This window comes from Harmonia axyridis, chromosome 1 (genome assembly GCF_914767665.1).
Source record: "Harmonia axyridis chromosome 1, icHarAxyr1.1, whole genome shotgun sequence".
NCBI lineage: Eukaryota > Metazoa > Arthropoda > Insecta > Coleoptera > Coccinellidae > Harmonia > Harmonia axyridis.
This window is the reverse complement of record NC_059501.1, coordinates 23,844,511-23,867,574: the sequence shown is the minus strand read 5'-3', so window position 1 is coordinate 23,867,574 and position 23,064 is coordinate 23,844,511. Positions and strand designations below refer to the sequence as shown.

The 23,064-nt window shown below is 34.7% G+C and overlaps 2 protein-coding genes across 9 annotated transcripts in view; one reads left to right on the top strand and one right to left on the bottom strand.

Annotated features, from left to right (window-relative positions):
- LOC123680079 (protein madd-4) overlaps nucleotides 1-23,064 on the bottom strand; it is a 583,820-nt gene that overhangs the window by 299,257 nt on the left and 261,499 nt on the right. The gene's annotated exons all lie outside the window — the stretch shown is intronic.
- LOC123680156 lies at nucleotides 3,045-3,766 on the top strand. Its single transcript, XM_045617924.1, has 2 exons — nucleotides 3,045-3,061; nucleotides 3,130-3,766. Exons 1-2 carry the CDS (start codon nucleotides 3,050-3,052, stop codon nucleotides 3,679-3,681), a joined length of 564 nt encoding a protein of 187 aa, XP_045473880.1. The 5' UTR covers nucleotides 3,045-3,049; the 3' UTR covers nucleotides 3,682-3,766.

Genomic DNA, 23,064 nt, shown 5'->3' with positions numbered 1-23,064 from the left:
CCAGAGTTTCAAGGTTCTTACAAAAACTGGTTAGAGTTCTATGATAGTTTTAATGCGTTAATTCATTCAAACAAGGGTTTAACAGAAATCCAAAAATTCTATTATCTAAAGAATGCTCTTAAAGGCGATGCGGCGGAAGTCATTCGGTCGTTAGAAGTTTCGTCTGAAAACTATAATGCGGCCTGGTCATTGCTTAAGACCAGATTTGAGAATAAAAAGATGATAGCGTTAAATCACATAGAATCTCTCCATAAATTTCCGCCCATAATGAAGGAATCATATGGTCAAATCAGGAAATTTTTAGACGAAATCAGAAGGGATTTAAGGGCTCTTAGGTCATTGGGTCAACCGGTAGATTATTGGGATACTTTACTGATTTTTACTCTCGAGGCAAAACTAGATCCTGTCACAAGAAGGGAATGGCAAAAATCGGGTAAAGTAAATAAATTCGCGAGCATGGAAGAGTTTTTACAATTTTTAGAGGAAAGGTGCGTTCTTCTTGAAACAATAGAGTCAAATAGAACAGGGGTACAAAGCGATAAACCAGGGTTTGAAAGAACTTCGAAGGCCTTCATGCCATTTTTCAAGTCATGTACAATATGTAAGGAAAACCATTCTCTATTTATTTGTAAAAAATTCTTGGGATTATCAATCAGTGATAGGAGAAATGAAGTAAGACGGTCAAATTCTTGTTGGAACTGTCTTCAACAGGGACATAGGGCGCAAGACTGCAAACGCGGCGGTTGCAGGCACTGCGGAAATAAGCACAACACATTGTTGCATGCAATTACTCAACCACAAGAATCACAACAAAGTGAAGATATTCCGGCAATGGAAACTTCAGGGGGTACCTCTCACAATTATTCATGTGTGACGGTAAGGCATCCCTCAATTCGGGGTCTTAAAAATACAGATGGTCAAAGAGTTCCGAAGGTCGTTAAGGAAGAGTCGGTACACAATTTCACGGTCAGACAAGGATCAGACGTTCTATTGTCAACGGCAATTATTTACTTTGCGGGTTCGGACGGAAATCTACATCGGGGTAGGATCCTTTTCGATTCAGGAAGCCAGTCGAATTTTGTAACGAGAGAATTCGCTGAAAAACTAAACCTGTCACGGAATCGGGTGAATATACCAGTTGTTGGTATTGGAAACGCAACGTCTCAGATTAGATATTCGATTAACACGTTGATTCATTCAAGGTTCAAGAATTTTAAATTTAATTCTACATTTCTAGTCATAGAAGAAATTTCTGACAGTATGCCATCAAGAAAAATCGATACAAGTCGATTTACTATTCCAAAAAATATCAACTTGGCAGATGAGTCGTTTGCAGAACCCGATAAAATCGATGGGATATTGGGTGGCTCTGTATTTTGGGATTTAATCTGTGCGGGTCAGATCAATTTTGGTAGGGGGAAACCAACCTTACAAAAAACTAGGTTGGGATGGATCATAGCAGGGCAAATAAATGGAAAAGGGGGGAATTCAAGGACGAATAAAGAGGTTTGCAATTTTTCAACTAATGTTGTTTTAGAAAAGCGAATTCAACAAATTTGTGAACCTGAGGAATTCGGTCATTCGGTTAAGCATTTAACAAAACTTAACTTCAAGAATGAGCATAGCGGGAATATGCATCTGGGAGCGCCATTTCTTCTTTCATCGATACGAATAAAATATAGGGTGTTATCAGGACACGCTACGGTCAGAAAGAGACAGAGACATAAATCTCTAACTTGTTTTTGCATCAAACCTTCAAGATCGAATTACATAATCGGCGATCTATCAGAAAAAAAATACGTAAATTCATATTCATATTCATTTGCTTGCATTTCCACAAAGGCAGTTCATTTGGAACTAGCTCCGAACATGAGCAGGGAATCATTCATGAATTGTTTCAGGCGATTTATTGCAAGCAGAGGTTTGATTCAAAACATATATTCGAATAACGGGGCGAATTTTATTGGAGCAAAGCGGGAACTCTTGAAATTAGATGATTTTCTGAAATCGTACAAAAATCAGGCTAAATGTTCGGAGTATTTTTCAAGTCATATGACACAATGGCATTTTATATCACCACGAGCACCGCACTTTGGCGGTCTGTGTGAAGCGGCAGTAAGGTCAACCAAATTTTATATCAAGGAAATTTTAGGTAATGAGAGGCTATTTTATGATGAGTTTCAGACAGTCATTGTACAGGTAGAGGAGTGCTTAAACTCTCGACCTTTAAAAACCTCTATCCTATGATCCTTTGGTCCTGAATGTCCTCACATCAGGTCATTTTCGTGTATCAACACCGCAAGAAGATCTACGATTCGAGACTACAAATCGAATCAAGAAGTCTCTTCAGGTGACGATCGAGTTTGGGAACCAGCAACCAGGGACAATGGTATCATTGAAGGAGGACAACACACCTCCTCAAAATTGGGAATTAGCCGGAATCACCGAAACGCACCATTGTAAGGACAGTATAGTGCGTGTAGTGACAGTGAGAACCGCTGAAGGATTATTCAAACGACCGGTATCGGGACTTAGTGTTTTACCGGTCGAAAATTGACATTTTTTTTGAGTGTTAGGGTACTCTGCCTACAGTTTCGGACGTTGTTGAAAGGCAGAGCTTTCAAGGGGGGCGGTATGTTGCGTCAAGTGAATTTCACACAAACTTTACGGACAGTTGAATATTCACAAAGTCGCATTTAGGTCGAAAAGCCAACCCCTGCAGGTATCAGCGAGGGCTAAAAATAGAACTGGAACTTCCTTGGCGCCAGGAGCCACATATGGTCATCCTGAAGTCACATCGTAGGAACAAAGGAATGAGGACGTGGACCAATCAGGGACCTGGATGGAGCTTTGGTATGCAGAATCCAAGGCGACAATTAACATCCCCAAGAAATTGGGGCACCATAGAACCCCAGTACGCTAGTAGCTGTTACCTTTTAAACATATAACTTGTACAGCAAAATTCATTATAGTAGTTAAGAAAATCCGGTGTTTCATTATCCTAATTAATAGAATTACAGTTGAACGATTCAACCAATTAACAATAATAATGAATAAATACGTAAGTAGGATTTATTGTCATTTATGAAATAATTCTCATTGATGTTTTGTTATGTTGTGTTATCACAGGCCATCGTTTCTCTAGCCCTCATGGCAATTGCATCGGCTGCTGAGATATTGCAAGCTCCAAGTTTTGAAACAGTCAAAGTAAGTCCAGACGGCAGTGTAGTTCACGATGTGACATATGGAGGAAATGTGGTTGGAGGTGTTTCACCAATTGTAGGCAGTTATTATATTCCCACCGTGAGATACACTAACGTTGGAGGATTGATCAATAATGGATATGGAGTTGTAAATGTAATTCCTACCAATTCAGTTCCTGTTGCAACAGGGATTCAAGGACCTAGTGTAAGAACTGTAATCGCAGGTCCTGATGGAAGCTCGATTGACAGTTTTGCATCCGGAAGTGTTTTATCAGATGATGCATCGGTCTTAGTTGCTCCATCTGTTCAAACTTTTTATAAATATGCTGACAATTTAGCTGTTTCACCTTACGTTGTACCAACTGTAGATCCTGGATCCAAATCCTATTATGCACCTGGATATTACTCTGGCTTTGTTCCCCTTCCTTATAGTGGTTCAGTAGTCTCTGGTCCATCTGGTACGATTGTATCGAATTAAAAAAGAAATTGAATGGTTTTAAGTTGAATTGCTAGCAGAAAATGGATTCCCCGTGAAGAACAACTAAAATTCTTTTGACCATAGTATAGGCAAGGTGAAAACGTTTAGTTTCAAATTATGAAATGAATACATAATGGATGCAAATAAATGGTTTTATCGTAAAATTTTATGATTTCATTTTGTCTCCTTTCCACTTTTTATTTAAAAACCTATGATTGATACATTAATTTTTAGAAACTATACCTATATCTAGACAATGATGCTCAACTTTGATACTGATTAAAATCGCAAGGTTGACTGGAGTGGAATAGTGAGACAGGATACATGTACCCGTACCTGTTCAAAAGTTATTTATATTTTTAAGTTATTGATGTAGAAGTAGATGGGGTTTTTTCATTCAGCATACTAAGTATTTTTCTTTCTGAGTTGTCAAGATCCTAATTATCATGTTTTTGTTTATAGCTCTCGTTTCTTCTCAGTATTTCAGAGTATCCTCTTTCAATATTTGACTTATATCTTATATGGTAACGACGACTATCATTTTTATGCTAACCATTCTTTGTATTTTACTCGGCAATGAAACTTTTGCAAATTGTGTTTATCTTTCGATATCTTATCGGAGCCTATGTAGTTAGGATTCTAGCTTTATTTGCCGATATGGTTTATGATGTAGTTTTTTTATTAGTTGCTGATTTCTACGTCTTTGCTTCACACCTATACTTATGCTGCTACTGAGAAGGATGCAGAGTAGATGACGGAGGTTCTGGTCGTAATTGTGTATAACCAAATGATGAAGAAATGGTTTTCCATTTCGTCAGTCAGAATGAGCCATTTCAGTAGAATTGCGCCTTTTTCGTTTTTATTCACCTTATACTCAAATTAGTGTTGGAATATCGCCCAAAATTCATTTGTGTATTATTGAGTTGGTGGTCGTTGCATTCTTATAATCTTTTTCTATTGTCTCTCCATTGTGAACGAGGTTTTCATTCTGTAACCTCAATCGGACTTCATTTCTTATAGTGTTTCCATAAGGAAAACATGTTTAGTTTTCATTATAACCCGGTATTGGTCAGTAATGCTTTGCTCTGAAATTAGGATTTCGGAATAGTAACTGTGAAATTCTGCAAACTGCCTTTGCCGGTAGCATATTTAGTCCTCTTAAATTTTTGCCACATCATGGTAAATGTGCATATGTTTGCTTCATTCATAGAAAATGTCACCTTCATTCATGGCTTCTCTCGTTTCGTTGATGAAATATTTGTTTTCGCTTTTTATTTTACACTGAACAACTGTTGGAGAATAATTGAACTGTATCTTCGTCCGAAACCCCTTCGATAGGTTTCAGTTTCCTTGGGTCAGAAAGTATATAGAATCTATGGACAGCAATTTGTATTTTAATTATTTTGCATTATTGTTTCCTTTTTTCCAAGCTCAGTTTGTTAACATCATTAGGATTTTGTGCATATGCATAATTTTTGTACTTTAATGGCCTGTCAGAATTCTAATGAGTGCTCTTATTTTTGGTAGATCCAATCAAAGAACATATTAGAATTGTTTTCAATATGATATCAAATGACTTCAAACACATTGAATATTTTGAATATTGTTGGTTTAGCTAGAATCATTTCTTTTTCCTTCAATTTTGTCCAATATTGCTTGTTTTTGGTGATCTAATGTTGTTCATTATTGCTTGTTCTGCAATTTAGTTTGAGGTAATTCGTGAAAATTTTCAAGGCAACTTTGGTCATGGTTACACAGATGTGTACTACTACTACTACTACTAATATGTCTACCTCTTTATTTACTGATAAACAGAATAATTATTTTATATTGGTACCTAATATATATTAATAAAAATTCGTTACCATTCACGATATGAAAATCAGATGTTTCATGTTTCTAACTTGTTTTCCACCTAGAAATAAATAAAAATCAACATGTAATAAATGATACAAATGACACAAAACTGAAGAAGACAAGTGCCACTTTGAATTCTCGTATGGCAAGGTACAGCTATATCTATTTGCACTTTCACTGTTGGTATATTTTATAACCGCCATTCAAGAATTTCAACTAGATTCTATCAAAACTGAGAAGCTACAGAAGTTTAGCTCTGGGATTCGATATATTATTATTTCTCCTGAAGATCTGCTGTTCTAAATTTTCAGGAGAAAAAGATCAGGAATGAATGAATTGGTTGATTGAGAAAAATTTTGGTCAACTTCAATTCAGTCCGTCTGTAACACGATAATCAACAAAACAAAAGACCTAGGGTTTTGCAGTTACCGAGATATATTTGGGGTATGAGATGCGCTTGGAGTTGTGTGAGTTAATGAACTTGGCTTTCCTAACCATGTAATATTCTTCATTATTATTTCAATGATATTGGTTCTTTCGAATTAGGACTTCAATTTAATATCCTATTAATTATACAATAAAGGCTATGCAATATTGAATGAGATCATAAATTTGCCCTTACTCATCAGTAGATCGTCAAGCTATATCAATCAGTAGGGTTTGTAGAAATACGAATAGATAAATACAAAATGAAACTAAGTTTGCAATGGATAATTTTTATGTATACTAGTAATGTGTTCATTTAAAAATGGAAAACAAGAAAATCCTTATATTGCGGTCAACGTGAAACCATGTAATATATAGATAGTTCCTCTTTCAGTTTTATACAATAGTACCAGATGGACCAGAGACCACTTAACCACCATAAGCAAGGGGAACAAAGCCAGAGTAATATCCAGGTGCATAATAGGATTTGGATCCATGGACGACAGTTGGTACTACGTAAGGTGAAACAGCTAAATTGTCGGCATATTTATAAAAAGTTTGAACAGATGGAGCAACTGAGACCGATGCATCATCTGATACGACACTTCCAGTACTAAAACTGTTTATCGAGCTTCCATCAGGACCTGCGATTACAGTTCTTACACTAGGTCCTTGAATCCCTGTTGCAACAGGAACTGAATTGGTAGGAATCACATTTACAACTCCATATCCATTATTGATCAATCCTTCAACGTTAGTGTATCTTAAGGTGGGAATATAATAACTGCCTACAATTGGTGAAACACCTCCAACCACATTTCCCCCATATGTTACATCGTGAACCACACTGGCATCTGGACTTACTTTGACAGTTTCAAAACTTGGAGCTTGCAAGATCTCAGCAGCCGAAGAAAGTGCCAAGAGGGCTAGAGAAACGATGGCCTAGCCTACGATGATAAAAAGGTTATGAAAATTCAATTATATCGAAAAGAGACTTATAATTTCATTTGTGAATGCATAGCCAAAACAGAAATTCAATATTACTTACGTATCTATTCATTTTTATAGAAATAACTGTAGTTCTCTTCGGCGTGAAGAATAATCTCAAGAGTGAATTTGCTTGATCAGCTTTTTATATTGAACGAAACTTCTTTGGAAATAGTGGGAAGATGTGCTATCTCTCCATCTAATAAAAAATACATTTGAACTGAATAATCTAAATTTTGAACAAAAAACTGCACTTATCACAGTGATTCTCTAAATGTGTTTCAATTATGATATCACCTAATTCTTCAATAGATAAATTTCCAAAGAGAGTTCTTCTGAACATTCTAATCAATATGAGAATGTTTCTTAACAAGCATTAAAACTAGATGATCATCGATTTTCAAATTTGGTTTCAATTGACAATGTAATCAAATTGGAAAGACAAGTTACGATTAATAATTAATTATGAAGGTACGTTTGAATACATTTCGTGAAAAATTTAGATACAAATGCTATCAAAGAATCACCGTTGTTTTTTTGTCAGAAGTATTTGTTTTAATGGATGCAGAATATAATCGACTCTTGCTATATCTTATAGAAGTACCATAACTTTTGGGAAATTACATATCCAAATTTCTTTATATAGAGACAAATAATAAGATCAATTTTTTTATTTCTAGAATTTATTTATTCATTTATAAGCCAACTAATACAAGTTGGAAGCGGTTTGATACAACAATGTACCTTCTCTATTGTTTCATTTGTTCAATATTTTTGTAAATTTTATATAAATTATCCTCTCTTTTCATCTACTATCTGAAATGATAGAAATAAGAAGTTATAAATGTTGATTCATATAAAAGTTGTGCTTCTTGAAGCAATTTTCAACCGAATTTACCGAATAGAGCGTTTCGAGTGAACTCTCAAAAATGATCGAATGTGAAATTGATCTGAATTAATTTGCTATCGATATTTTTAACAACCGAAGCTGTACTTCAATAGCATATATTCGCTTTTACAAGGAAATATTGGTACCTATTTATTGAAACTAGGTTATAAATTGATTATTATGAAAAGTTTAGCATATTGATGTTGGCGTCATAAATTTTCAAGACATCTGAGAAAATCTGAAAATTTAAAATATGTTTCAAATTAATTAATGATTCGATCCCAATTCCGAGTGACATCTACTTCAAAAAACATAATGGCGAAGTAAATCATCCCATTGACTTATTGTTTTAGATTTAGAATATCAATTGAATGCTTCCAGACGGAAGACTGAATCCCACTCAGCATTATTTCCACTCCAACCAAACTGGAATACTTTATTATTCGTTAGAAATTCATGAACCTAATGGAATTCACAAAAGAAAATTCCCTTCCGCACGTTCTTCGACCTTTCATCAGCATGATTGATAAACCCCAAGGTCCTCCATTTTATAATCCAACCATCCGCTTCTGTACCTCAAAGACGAACAGAGCACTAGATGGCACCTCATCAAAAAAAAAAAGGGAAAATATTTTTATTATCTCGTCTCACTCGACGGTACCGATGTATAATTCATTCCTTCAAAATTCATTTCGGTAAACAAAGCCTGGGCGAGGTGGCTGTTCCTAATTTATGGGGGATTTGTTCAGGAATCAATATCCGCAGATGCCAGCTGATGCAGATTTACTTTTCCCGACATTTTAAATGCAGATACATATTCCGTTAGAACGCGGAGGCAATCAATTTTGGAAAATATGTTGGGAACGTTTCGACTCTGCAAAATGATCCATTGCGGTACGGAATGAGTTTACCATGCAAAAAAGGGAAGACAGTCAACATTTGGTGTCGAGGCCGGATGCACTATAACCATAGATGTCTTTTGTGAGATAGTCTTGAATGATTGCTGAGACTCATTGCTGAATAATTCTAATGGGAGTTTTTTAGCTGCATAAGAAGTTACGGTGGTTGTTTTCTATGGTCTGAAAGTTGGGAATGCCAAACTTTGTTGACATTTCTGTTCAGTGAGGTTTGGGAAATCATCATGAATTGTTTAACGCGAGAACAACGCTTCCAAATTGTAGAAATTCACTTTGAAAAAAAATAAATCTGTTTGCGAAGTTCATAGAGCACTTCGTCCATTTCACGATCAACAAAATCGTCCTAGTGGGCAATCAATCCGTGTAGTTATTGATCGTTTTCACACTAATTTTACTCTTCGCGATTTAAGATCATCAATAAAACATATAAATTTGCCAACCGAAGAGAATATTGCTATAGCGCAAAGTGTTGAAGTCGGTAAAATGTCGATACGTCGCCGTTCTCAACTTGTTGTTCTTTGTCCCTCGACTATGTTAAGTGGAAAATTTTACGTAAGGACCTTGGGTTTTGTAACTATAAAATACACCTTGTGCTAGAGTTGAAGCCCAATGACTATCGTTTACGTCGAATTTTTGCTGATTTGGCTAATTTGAAATTGGCCAAAGGTTAGTATTTTTATCAAAAATTTGTGAAGTAATGGAGAGCTTTTCAGATATGGAGCAAAACCCATTTCAAGTCATTAACGAATCAAAACATCCATCAAAATTGACTGTTTTATGTGGTTTAGAGCTCTGGCGGCATCATCGGTTCTTATTTCTTTCGAAATGAGGAAGGAGCTGAGGTTATGGTCAATGACGAGCACTATCTAGCCATGATGATTGATTTTTTGTTTCCAAAAATTAATAACCTAGACATCGACGACAATTGATTTCAACGAGGCAGTGCAACTTAATCTTTGATTTATTGCAAAATCAATTTAGTGACACCTTTATATCCAGAAGTGGTAATGTTAGCTGGCCCCTTCGTTCGTGCGAATTAACACCTCTTGGTTACTTTCTATGGGACTATGTTGAGTCATTGGTTTTGCTGACATACCAGCAACTCTTGAAGCACTGGAAATGGCTAGATTGATTGGAAAAAGTAGTTAAAAATTGGACAGATCGAATTGAATAGGCGAAATAAATGCCATGGAATTATCTACCAGATTATAATAATGTAAAAATTCATTTCAACAATTTTTCAGTCCTCTTTTATTATTTAATGTTCTCAAGCTTTTAAAATACCCAATAGATCTAAATCAATTCTGTTCGTTCAAGATAACTCTCGAACCGAATATCGAGCAGAATTTATACCCATATGGGATTACATTTCCTGAATAAGAATGAAAATATTTTTCACAGACATTGCTCCATGTCATAAATCGATGAAACAATGGTCAAATTAAACGAATTGCGCTTTCAACTTCTTAGCTCCAAATCATTTAATTGAATCGAAATTATCTCAATATAGTTCCGTGAAATTGATGGTAAGTTTGTTTTATTATTGCTACTCTTTTTCATATCTTATGAAATTATATATTACTCGATTGTCAGCAATCATTTCATCTTTCAACGTTAGTTTTTATAAAGATACAGTTTGTGGACTATATCGAATGGGATAGATACAAAATGAAACTATGTTTGTAATGAATAATTTTTATGGATGCTAGTAATGTGTTCATTCAAAAATAGAAAAAAAATCCTAATAATGCGGCCAATGTGAAACCAGTTCCTCTTTCAGTTTTATACAATCGTACCAGATGGACCAGAAACCAATGAACCACCATAAGGAAGTGGAACAAAGCCAGAATAATATCCAGGTGCATAATAGGATTTGGATCCAGGAACTACGGTTGGTACTACGTAAAAAGCAAAATTGTCGGCATATTTATAAGAAGTTTGTACAGATGGAGCAACTAAGACCGATGCATCATCTGACACGACACTTCCAGTACTAAAACTGTTAATCGAGCTTCCATCAGGACCTGCGATTACAGTTCTCACACTAGGTCCTTGAATCCCTGTTGCAACAGGAACTGAATTGGTAGGAATCACATTTACAACGCCATATCCATTATTGATCAATCCTCCAACGTTAGTGTATCTCAAAGTGGGAATATAATAACTGCCTACAATTGGTGAAACACCTCCAACCACATTTCCTCCATATGTTACATCGTGGACTACACTGGCATCTGGACTTGCTTTGACTGTTTCAAAACTTGAAGCTTGCGAGATCTCAGCAGCCGATGAAAATGCCAAGAAGGCTAAAGAAACGATGACCTACGATAATAGAGAGTTGAGCAAAGTTCAACTTATATGTCAAAGAATTCTCAATATTTCAATTGAGATTCATTAATGCATTATTGAAATAGGAAGTCAATGGTACTTACGTATCTGATCATATTGAAACAAACTAAGTACTACGTTTGTCTTCGTGGAGAAAAGGAGAATGATATTGAATTCTGTGGTTCAATCGCTTTATATAACTAGAAACCCTTTTAGAAGTTGAAAAATATTCATTGATATGTAATCATTTGGTGTCATAAAAAATACATTTTAACAGAATAATCTTAATTCTTTATGGACAACTCCATATCATAGGTAAATGAGTTTCAATTTTGATTCCAAATTATTCTAAAAAAATCACTGATTATATCATTAGATATTTCAAATCGAGGGAAAGGATTTTTTTTAGTAATTAAATAGATAATTTTTATTGATATGTATATCGTCTATGTAGTGCTAAGAATATGATGATGATGATGTCTTTGTATAATATTGATCGCTTCGATTGGAAAATTCCTGGCTCTTTAGCAGTCTGATTTTGAATTTTGAGATTTTGTTTACCACATCGGTAAGCATCGTCAGAGGTTTCTTGGACGTTGGAATTCTCAGATATTGGACCTTTGTGCACTAGATCTGTGACATATTGCTCTTTACTATTGAACTAAATGCTATATCCAAATATGAAATTTGAAGTTACTCCAACAAAAAAACCTTGTTTTTTCCATAAAAGTATTCAATAAAATATTCGATGAGGTCCAAATAGATTTGTTAAATACTAATCCCCAAATTATGAAGGCTGTGGTCTAGATTCATATTCTCAATGTTGTATACTTTAATATTTTTGTTTTTTTTTTCTCGATTTTTTTCTTTGTAGTTCCTATTTTACATGCATCGACAACGAATTTGTGACACCAGATACAATTTACATGTTTATAAGGTTGTTTTAAAGAATTCAATGAATAAATAAAAACACATGACATGTGCTGTAAACCTGTTTATATGAAAATTGAACGTTCTTACACAGTTAAAAACAAAATACAGGGTGTCTCTAAATAAATGCGAAGAACTTAAGGACATTTTTTTCCGATGAAAATTAGCAGGGGTAGTTCATATAATTTTTTTTCAAGATACAGCCTTTGAAAGTTATTGAGTTATTGAATGAAAACTGGTTAGCACCACTTGTAAGTTTTGATTTATTCTGAAAAAAGTTTCGACTGCACCAAAATTGTGCAACAGACCTTTTTCTCCACAATTGAATGAGAAACCATAAAAGAATTTTATTTTTCGAAAATCTCTCCAACAAAATCAATTATTGTGGGAATGCATAAGGAGTAGCTATTTTCAACCCCTAATAATAAAGTTATGAGTAAGAAAAAAAAATGTGAGCAATATCTACTTTGGGCTTCAAATTATGACTCAGTTCTTTTTAGTACCCGTAGAAAAATATAAAATTCGTCAACGATTTAAAAGGCTGAAAATCTTGAAAGGGAGTTCATTTCGAAAAAAATTATATGAACTACGCCTGTTAATTTTCATCGAGGAAACATGTCGTGAAGACACCCTGTATAGGAGAAGGTGGCAATGAGTTTCATCCTTCGCCAATTGATCCAGCGGCTATAAAAACCTCTAGATCGACACCAATCATCCCGCTTCCACCCTGTAATTACTCGTTTTCCCAAAAACAAAACCATTGCCACCGGCATCAGAGATGAGAGTGAAAACATCATTTTCCGAGGATTACGTCGAATCCGGCCAGTAAAAACAGAAAGCAATTACAATTGCAATAATCGGGAAGTCATTACCGATTCTCCGAGAGCTCACCGCAAACACCCTGGGAACGACATAACGAAGTTCATTTTCGGCTATCGATAGATTACAAATGGACGATTATCGCGTCGCGTTTGCCTTTCGATTTCGAATTGGGTTATGCTCAAGTTCAATTATAGGATTTGATAATAGCTTTGCGAAATTTTACTGGTTTCGCTCGTTAGAAGACTGAATGCGGATCAATATTAATTTTATGTCAAGCCAGTTTCTGAGTTTATTGCTTAAAGGGTGTCTCAAATTCGATGATCACTGAAAGCATCTCGAGATATATAAAACCTAAAGAAAAATCTGCAAGGACTATCGACTCGATCTCTTTTTTCGAAATAATAAAATAACAGAAAGCAGATCATATATATCTAGATTTGTGCTCAATATTCCGCTATATCTTTGTTTGAGGTATTAAAAAAATTTTAAATAGGTCAACAAGAATCCGGTTATCGGTTTTCCAAAAATATTTTTTCCAAAAATATTGATTTTTCGTCTTTTTTTTATGGAACACCTCATTTTTCATTCAGTTCCAGTTTCAATTCATTTTGTGTCATTGTAAAATTGTAATCAAGTCATATACTCAAAGGAGTGTCTTATTAATTTGCTCTGAATTTAATTATTCGTGAATATAATGAACAATATAGGACCAAGAAGAGACCCCTGAGGTACTCCAACCTTTATTGATCGTGAATCCCACATCTCTCCGTTCCATTTCACTGCCTGTGTTCTATTGACTAAATGCTAAATGCTGGAGACCATCGATATAAATGAGGTTTCCACTATTATTCATTTTGAAGAGTTTGTCATTGCGAAAAGTCCTTATTTTTTTAGAATAGAATAAAAAAACAATTAGATAAATTTTTTATTGAAGGAAATAATATATGCATGATATAACCGTCCATGCATGTGAATTTCCACATACAAATATTATACAAAAAGTCTTGTTGAAGGCTGAGAATGTGATTCTTCTAAAATTAAAACGAATATTTACATACAAATATACAAACAGCCTTGACAAAGGCTGGAAGTGCGGTTCTTCCAAAACTAAAAATAAAAACGTATTTTGAATTCCTTCAGGTGTTAGACAAGGACAGTAATTTAGAGGAACAATAGGAGATTGCTTGATATATTGACATTTATGGTCAGTAAGGTTCAGAAAATCATTATGAATTATTATCTTGTTGTTTTTGATGAATTTAACGACGTTTGAAATCAAACGTCAGTATATACTTCTGAAGAATTTCCCCAACAGCAAGTACAAAGTACTCCAATCACTTATATGAATTAGGGCATACCATAATTTTGAAATTCCACATACTACAATTATTTTCCCTGCAATAATGAAATGACCAAAACAATACAACGGAATATTTCCAAAATTTCATTCTTCTTAGATATATGTATTTCTATCTATAAATATTTTGCAATAGATTTTTTTGTTGTTGGCTTCAATATTTTTGCATCTTTCATAATTTGGGATATTTACTAGTTCATTTTTTTACTCGTAAACTATCCGACACAACTCAACTAATGTCAGAGATTTGTGTATGAACAGCTTACAATTTGGTTTGGAAATCTTCATACGGACGCATTTAAGTATACTGCGCATGGAAAGCATGTACGTATATTCGGATTCTGGAAATTTCATATCTGCATACAACAAAAAAAAACCCATATACCTATCTGGAAGGGCAGAACTTTATACAGAAGCATAAACTACTCCCACAAGTACTAAATTTTATAAGAATTTCAGTTGAGGCTATTTCCGGATGAAGACAAATAGACAAATGAAGAAAATAAAGAAGACATAAAATGAAAATTTTCACAAAAAAAAAATCATCAAAAATGTTGAAAAGTATTCTTTTACTTTCAGCTGACTCGAGAGCAAAATAATTCGCTTGGGACGAAAAACCAGTTGCACCACTCCAATATTGAAAATTCAAGGCTTTGTCACCTACACAGTCTGTTTATGTCCATACAAACCGAACTACCAACCATCAACCTTTCCATCTGCAATTCAAATGAATCTACTCCGTGTAGGGATGTGTCTAATAGAGTGAAAAACCATAAAAACGTACTGTCGGTCGTTCAGATGAGACTCTCGATCATTAGTAGGGCCGGACAGTAATTGGGCCAATTATAAGTAATTATTTTCCGATCGCCTCATTTGAATGAATTACCTTTGGAAGAATTGATGTTTTCCAATAAAGATTCTGGAAGATGTTGGCTCGGATATGAAATTTATTTTCATTGCTTCGGAGCAGATGGAAACTGGAATGATTTACAAGACGACTTGAAACGAATAGCTCTGAAAAAATTGTGAAAGTGGGACGATTTCAATTGAATTATATTTGACTCAATTTGAAAAATCTCAAGAATTGAATAAAATGGTAATAAAATAGTACAAATCGATGAATGGTGTCTCGGAAATTATCAATTTAGTACAATATCGAAGAGAAAGTCACTTTTGTTATTGCCGATTATATTCTACATAGTATAAAAGTCTGGATAAGAAGAAGGCTGTAACTAGGGAATCACGGCTTGGCTTCAAGAAACTTAGCTTGAGCTTGACTTGAAGTCAACTCAAGTCAAGTACTTAATGAATACATTCTCAACTTGACATTGAGAAACTACTATTTGTCTTGAACTTGAGTTGATTTTAAGTCAAGCTCAAGCCAAGTAGCTTGAATATCAAGTTGAACCGTGAATCCCTAGCTGTATGCAGAATTGTTATCTGCTTCAACTTACAATTCTACAATTAGTTCACAGTAAGTTCATCCAATTGGAGTCAATCAAGAACTCGTGATCAAATTAATTTGTGTTTTCCCATTGGTACGATGACGTTCTGAAGAAATACTTCTCCAAATTCACATAGTATGGGCTTAATGTGTGAATGCTCTGGTAAAATTGAGTATAATTATGAATTATAGTTTTCTCTTTGAATAGTTATAACTTTTATAATGAAAAAAATTTTTTTTCTAATTTCAGTTCTCTTCATCTGTTATTTTTTGTGGTGAGTGTAGACTATAATACACGGAAATACATAGATAGAGGAAGTATACGCAATATTTAAGTGTCCCCAACATGGTTAGATAATGTTGTCGGATTGTGATGATATTTTCAAGTCCACAATTTTACTAAATCTGTATGAATGTATATTATATTGAATGAAAAATATTTATTTGAGTGATTGAATATGCGAATTTGAATATTTGGAATCCGATATTTCTCCTAATTATCGAATTCACAATGAGAAGAATATTCATTATTATCTGTATCTACCTTCTGAAATCCAAGATTTGACAACTTTTGCTCTCCTAGTGTCATTGGTTATTTCACGTCGTTTGGCGCACTTGAAGTTTGTTTTCTGAATTTCTGATATATTTAGGTATTTATTTCAATATATTTCGAGTTAATATGAAACGTTGATTCACTATGGGACAAAAAAGTGCGTTCTTTGTGGAAAAACTCGCAAATTAAGTGAAATATCGTATCACTGATAAGTTTTCATTTTCGCACGCTGCTTGTCAAATTTGATAGTTTGATAGAATTTGCTTAATGAAAATGACATATATGTCATTTTCAGTTAGCAAATAAATATCAGAGTAATAAATATAGATAGATATATCTATCTATATTTATATATTATATTAATAAATATAGATAGATATATCTATCTATATTTATTACTCTGAGCTTTCCAATTAATTAGAAGATCATAATATATACCAGTTGAATATCTACTTACTAGTCTAGTATTATAAGCGTTTCAAATTGAAGTACCTCGTCATTTCTACATAATTCAGATTTACATGATTTGCTTCTAGAACGAGTCAGATAAAGATTTTGGATTCCGCATTTCCTCAGTAAATACCAACCAGCAATCATTAAACCGCTTTGGGTTCCTGTGATGGATTCTAATTCGCAGAAACTTTCGAAACTCATGAAATTGTTTAGAGGTTTCGCAAACGTCTGCTACGTTGAGATACACATCGAGCGAGCTGTAATATTAAATGGGATTCAACAACGCCGCTTTCAGAATGCGAAATACCGAAATGTTGTCTCTCTCCACACTAATGCACCGAAGAATACATTATTCGCATTTCGTGGCATTGCAAATAGATGCGAATGAACATCAGAGAGGCTCTTGGTAGTGTAGGGAGAACAGCTGATAACAAAGGATTTCTGGTAAATAGGTTGTCTACACCATGCTATGTAATTCAAATTCCATTTCATGCTATGTTTAGGAATTCCATAAAAATGTTGTTATTTTTTTTTTTTTTTCATATTGTATAGGAAGATATTTCTTGGGGTTACTCTTTTCAATAATAATAATGAAATGAAGAGAACATTATTACCTTAACCAACATCCAAACTAATGTTGTGTTTCATAAAAAAAATTTCTACAACTGTGCGCTTACAGCTCTTTTCCCGCACACATTTTGAGTCCCAAAGTGCCATTTTTCCACACAGTGCAGGAGAAACCCCTTTTTATTTTTTTCTGTACGTATATGCTTTTGGAAAGAAATAGCAAGAGTTTTTCCCGCACGTGAATATTAAAGTGTAAAAATTCTCCCATGCTTTATGCGCCATACGTCCAAATAACGCCAATTATAATAAAGTTATGATAACGACATGCAGAAATACGTTTGTGTATATCATGTGTATATGAATGATCAATCAAATCTTTTGAGTTTAATATTGTTTCATGCTAATGTAGAAAAGATGTTGTTCCTAACTCTCGCGGAAAGTGTCTTTCCAGCACTCAATTGTTAGACGGCAGTTTCATGCGTGAAAGTACCACTTTCCGCACTTGTTAGGAAAATAACTATTATCTTGGTGATAGTTCGATCAAAGTTGATTACACTTGTTTTAACATTTATAGAGGGCGAGGAACGAACTGAACCTCGCCCTCTATAAATGTTGAAACAAGTGTCATCAAATTTCTATTCAATAAAGACCCTTATCAAAATTCAATAATTATTATTATAATATTAATATTAAATCATTTATGCGTTCAATTTCAGTTCATTTTTTACTTTCAACGAGTCTATCGGTCAATCAAAGTTTTATGAAACCCGTCGATATTTCATAACTCAACTGATTTGCTCGTAAACACCTCGAACCCTAAAGACCGCTTATGTTTTCTATCTATTCGCGCAATTATTTTCAGCCAAACCCCGGAAACAATGAAGATAGTTGATCGAATCTTATCACAACTGAAGATGAGACTTGATAGTGCTATATTATATTTTGCTTTCCCTAAATGTGATGAAATATTGAATATTTCAAGTGAAGAAGTGCAGAAACATGAGGCAGATCTAGAAAATATGGACAAGATTGAGAACTCAGTCAAATTTTTAGTCAACGTTTTTGAAGAGCAAGCTCCACTTTCATTTTGGAATATAAGGAATTTTAACGCTTACAATCTCTTGCAACCAATCTATTCTGATGATTTGCAGGATGCGTTTTCCAATATTTGTATTGCAATGCAAATTTTCTTTACGCTTCCTATTATATCGACAAGCTGCGAAGAAAGTTGTAGCAAACTGAAGATTATCTAAAATCATCTTCGGTCATCGATAAGCCCGGATCGTTTATCAAGTCTTTCAATATTAGCAATAGATAATAGAACTGCTCATGAAAACAATTATGACAAGGATCGTGGAGTAAACTATATGAGCAATATAATACGTTCAAGCTTAGTGAATTCTTCCGTTAAGAAAAACTATTCAATGTTACTCCATAAAATATTCATTATCCCAAGAGCACTGCAACAAACAAAACATTTGCGTGATATGATATCAAATGAACGAGTATTTTTTTCAATGGCAAAGTGGGGACAGTCACAGTTGCGGCCTGCACTGTGTCTTGAATATTAGTCCTTCAACTTTTTCAACTATTTCGAATAGGCCTTTTGCTAATATCGACTTGTTCAGCAATTTATTTGCTTGAACAAGGTGCACGGATTTCAGAAGCAGCCCACATATCTTCCAAGTTTTTGATTTATAGTGGTTAATGAACCTTGCAATCACTGACTGTCCGCAAAAACCCATATTTCTCAAATTCCGTAATTATTTCTGAAAAAGCAGAAGGTATCCGCCTAACTTAAAAGGCAACAATAAATAGATGTATTGTCTCTTCAATTGATTGACCACCTAAGTATCATATTTCTTATATTATTAGATTTTGTTTCATTGAGTTATCAATTATGGCGAGACAAAACCTAAGTACTCATTTGTATAGAAGAAATTATTTGTGCCATTCCCTCGCATACATTGAAATAAAATGGTTCTATTTGTTTTCAATCAATATGGTCTCATAAGACCATGCCACGGTTGGACAACGACTAAGATTCAAGCCACAGCACAGTGACCATCCCCACTTCGCCATCGAAAGAAAAGACTCATTTATTCGATATCGTATCACAAAGATGTTTATTGTTTGTTGGAATAACTGGAATAACATTGAATATCCTATCTTTACAAATGTATTTACAAAACATGTGTACACGTCCAATCTAATGTTATATCGAAATCTTTTCTTTTCTATCTTCATCGAAATATTTGTTGGATAAATTCATATTTTTCAGAGAAAATATAGGCTTAACAGTAAATGAGTAGCGCCAGACTGGTGGTTTTGACATCTTTCGTGTGGGCGTCTTTGGCTGGAAATGAGGGAATTTTTTTTTCCCGGTTCAGGGGTATTGGGAGCTTATATAATAACAATTTTAATGACGTAAAACTCTTTTTTGTAGGTACATGTCCTGATTTTGTTTATTGTTCTCAACTCCTTGAATGATGTCATATACAGGGTGTCCCGTAAAGACCACGTCAAACCGAGGGAGAATGTAGATCAAAGAATAACCCACCTGCTATAACAAAATTCCCATAATAAAAGTCTTACCGTTTTCAAGATATTTTTTTTTAAAATAATGAATTTTCGCCCCTTTCAATAGTTTTGCCCTTACGGTTGGTACAATTTTACATCTTTCCGGTTAATTTTTTCAGTAAAATATTGCTGAAGAATGATTTTAACGTTTACATTAAAAACATCATTCGAAAATTTTAAAGGGGGGCTATGAGAAATATTTTTATTGGAAATTTTGGTAGTGGATTATTTTATTCATGAAGTTTAGCCCATCGTAGTGGAAAAAAAATGCACCGAGCTACTGCTGCACATTACACCAATAAATTGTCTATTTGATAGTGATTTCAAAGAGGTATCACACAAGTCATTTGGTATTAAAAAAAAAAGATATGGCTGTTTTTATCCAAATGGGTACGTTTCTGACAAAATCAAGTTCGTCAATTCTGATAAAAAATCTTCGATATGTTGCATTACTTAGTGAACAATGGCGAACAATGCGAAAATATTTCTCGCATAATTATTCATCTCAACGAAATTCAATTTTGCCGGCAAATTTTGGAAAACATCATTCAGATCCAGATTTTTTTAATAAGATCATTTGGGACGACGAATCTTCCTGTACCGAAGATGGGTACATGAAGACCTAAATCCTCTAGACTTTAACCCTTCGTTAGGCGCGTGGATTACGATTGTAATCCACCACTATTCCAACACCGATATTTTCCTAATTTCATTGGTTATGTAAGCGCGGACCTCAGTAGCTGTCAATTACATCTCTTTCTAGCGATTCAGTATTCAGTAAGCGGTGGGAAATATTTTTGCTGGAATTTAGGAGCGTCTAAACACGACTGGATTACCATTGTAATCCGCGCGCCTAACTGCGTTACGTTTGCTCCTCCGAGCAAACGTAACGCAGTGTTGTCATAAATTTGGTAAGTATAGTTTTTTTTGCATTATTACGAACATTATCGAATGCATATGTATTCTTATATCATTATCTCATGATTATTGATGTTTCAGGAATATAATATGTCTGACCCTAAAAATAAATCCGTTATTTTAGTATCTTCAATGCACCATGATGTTGCGATCGATCTGGAAACAGAAGATAAAAGAGAACCAGAAATAGTGACATTTTATAACCACACCAAAATTGGCGTCGACTTAGTGGACCAACTATGCCAAAAATACAACATTGCGAAAAATGCAATGGTTGTTTTTTACAATCTGCTGAACGTAGCTGGAATAAATGCCGTCTGCATTTACAAAGCGAACCATCCTACGGAAAAAAAAAGTAAGGAGTGATTTCATTGAAAAATTTGCTTGGGAACTCATCAAGAAAAAAAAAAGAGGCCAGGTCGAATATGACCTGCTTACCCATGGAACTCAGAAGACGAGCGCGTTCCCTCCTTGGACTCGAAGCGACATTACCCCCGCCTTCTGATCTACCAAGGCAAGAAAATCCTATAAGACGATGTAATATATGTCCTAGAAGCCGTAACAAGTCAACAAGGAAAGTGTGCGTGAAATGCAAAAGACACGCTTGCAAGCAACATGCAGTAGATATTTGCACTGAATGTTTAGATGGTTGAAGAAATCACCATAATTGTGTGAATTTTCCATGAATATGATAACTTCTATCGAATGTAGCAAATTGTATTTTTCATATTTGGTTTGTCTTTTTTCAGAATATCTGTTTTTTTTTCAGCTATTCATAATTGTTTTTTGTTTGTTGTCCAAAATGTACAAGACGCAGATAAAACTATGAAAAACGTGATTCTTTCGCTTTCTTATTCAAACAGTGAGATTCTTGAAAATTTTCATGAAAAATTTTTTTCATCATTGAAGCAGATACATCAACAAAACTGAATAACCAATTTAGCCAATGATTATAGTCTGAGTATGTGATTTAATGACAAATCATTTTGGATTACGTTTGTAATCCACGCGCCTAAACGCGTTAGAAAATACCGCGCGCCTAACGAAGGGTTAATATTGGGCCTGCCTAAAAGACAAAGTATACGCATCACATCTTCTCTCACCTCGTGTGGATTAATGATATTCCAGCTATGCAAATTGTGGAGATTCGTGTACCCATCCTTGATACAGGAAGACCCGTCGCTCCAAATGATCTTATTAAAAAAATCTGGATCTGCATGATGTTTTCCAAAATTTGCCGGCAAAATTGAATTTCGTTGAGGTGAATAATTATGCGAGTAATATTTTCGCAAGTGAACAATTGCCATTGTTCATTAAGTAATGCAACATCGAAGATTTTGTAACAGAATTGACAAACTTGATTTTGTCAGAAACAGACCCATTTGGATAAAAACAGCCATAACTTTTTTCTTTGAATAACAAATTACTTGTGTGGTACCTCTTTGAAATCACTATAAAATAGACAATTTATTGGTGTAATGTGCAGCAGTAGCTCGGTACATTTTTTTTACACTACGATAGGCTAAACTTCATAAAAAAAATAATCCACTACCATAATTTCCAATAAAAATATTTCTCATAGCCCCCCTTTAAAATTTTCGAATGATGTTTTTAATGTGAACGTTGAAATCATTCTTCAGCAATATTTCACTGAAAAAATTAACCAGAAAGATGTAAAATTGTACCAACCGTAAGGGCAAAACTATTGAAAGGGGCGAAAATTTATTATTTTCAACAAAAAAAAATATCTGGAAAACGGTAAGACTTTTATTAGAGGAATTTTCTCTTAGCAGGTGGGTTATCCTTTGATCTACATTCTCCCTTGGTTTGACGTGGTCTTTACGGAACACCCTGTATGTATTCTGCAAATTAAGTTTTTTCTTATGATTATCGAAATGATGACAAGGGTGATTTTGTTAGTGGGCTGTGGCATTTCTCCACCATTTCCCACCGTAGAAAAAATCCAAGACGCGTTACAACTACATCCCCCAAAAGACGTTTCCCAGTCGAAAACGGTTACAGCAACCCCAAAAAACAAGACGGAGGTTACGATTTCCATTAAAACAACACGATGTTGGTCGGCATCGCCGACGGCGGCAAAAACGTTCTGACGTTCCTCTAACTCATTGCCCGGCCACGGTTGTAACTCCGGCAGTTTATAGTCGTAGGTCAGTCCGGTGGCTGGAACATCTCTGGACTAGCCGGCCGCAAACCCGCCGAGGTCAGAGCAACTTTGTCGGACGCCTGCAGACATGCAGCAGTGGCCTTTACATCGAGCGAAATAAAAGCTCGGATATGCGAGCTTCTGGGCTTTCGATGTGATTGTCCATTTAACGCGGATGCGAAGAAAGGGAT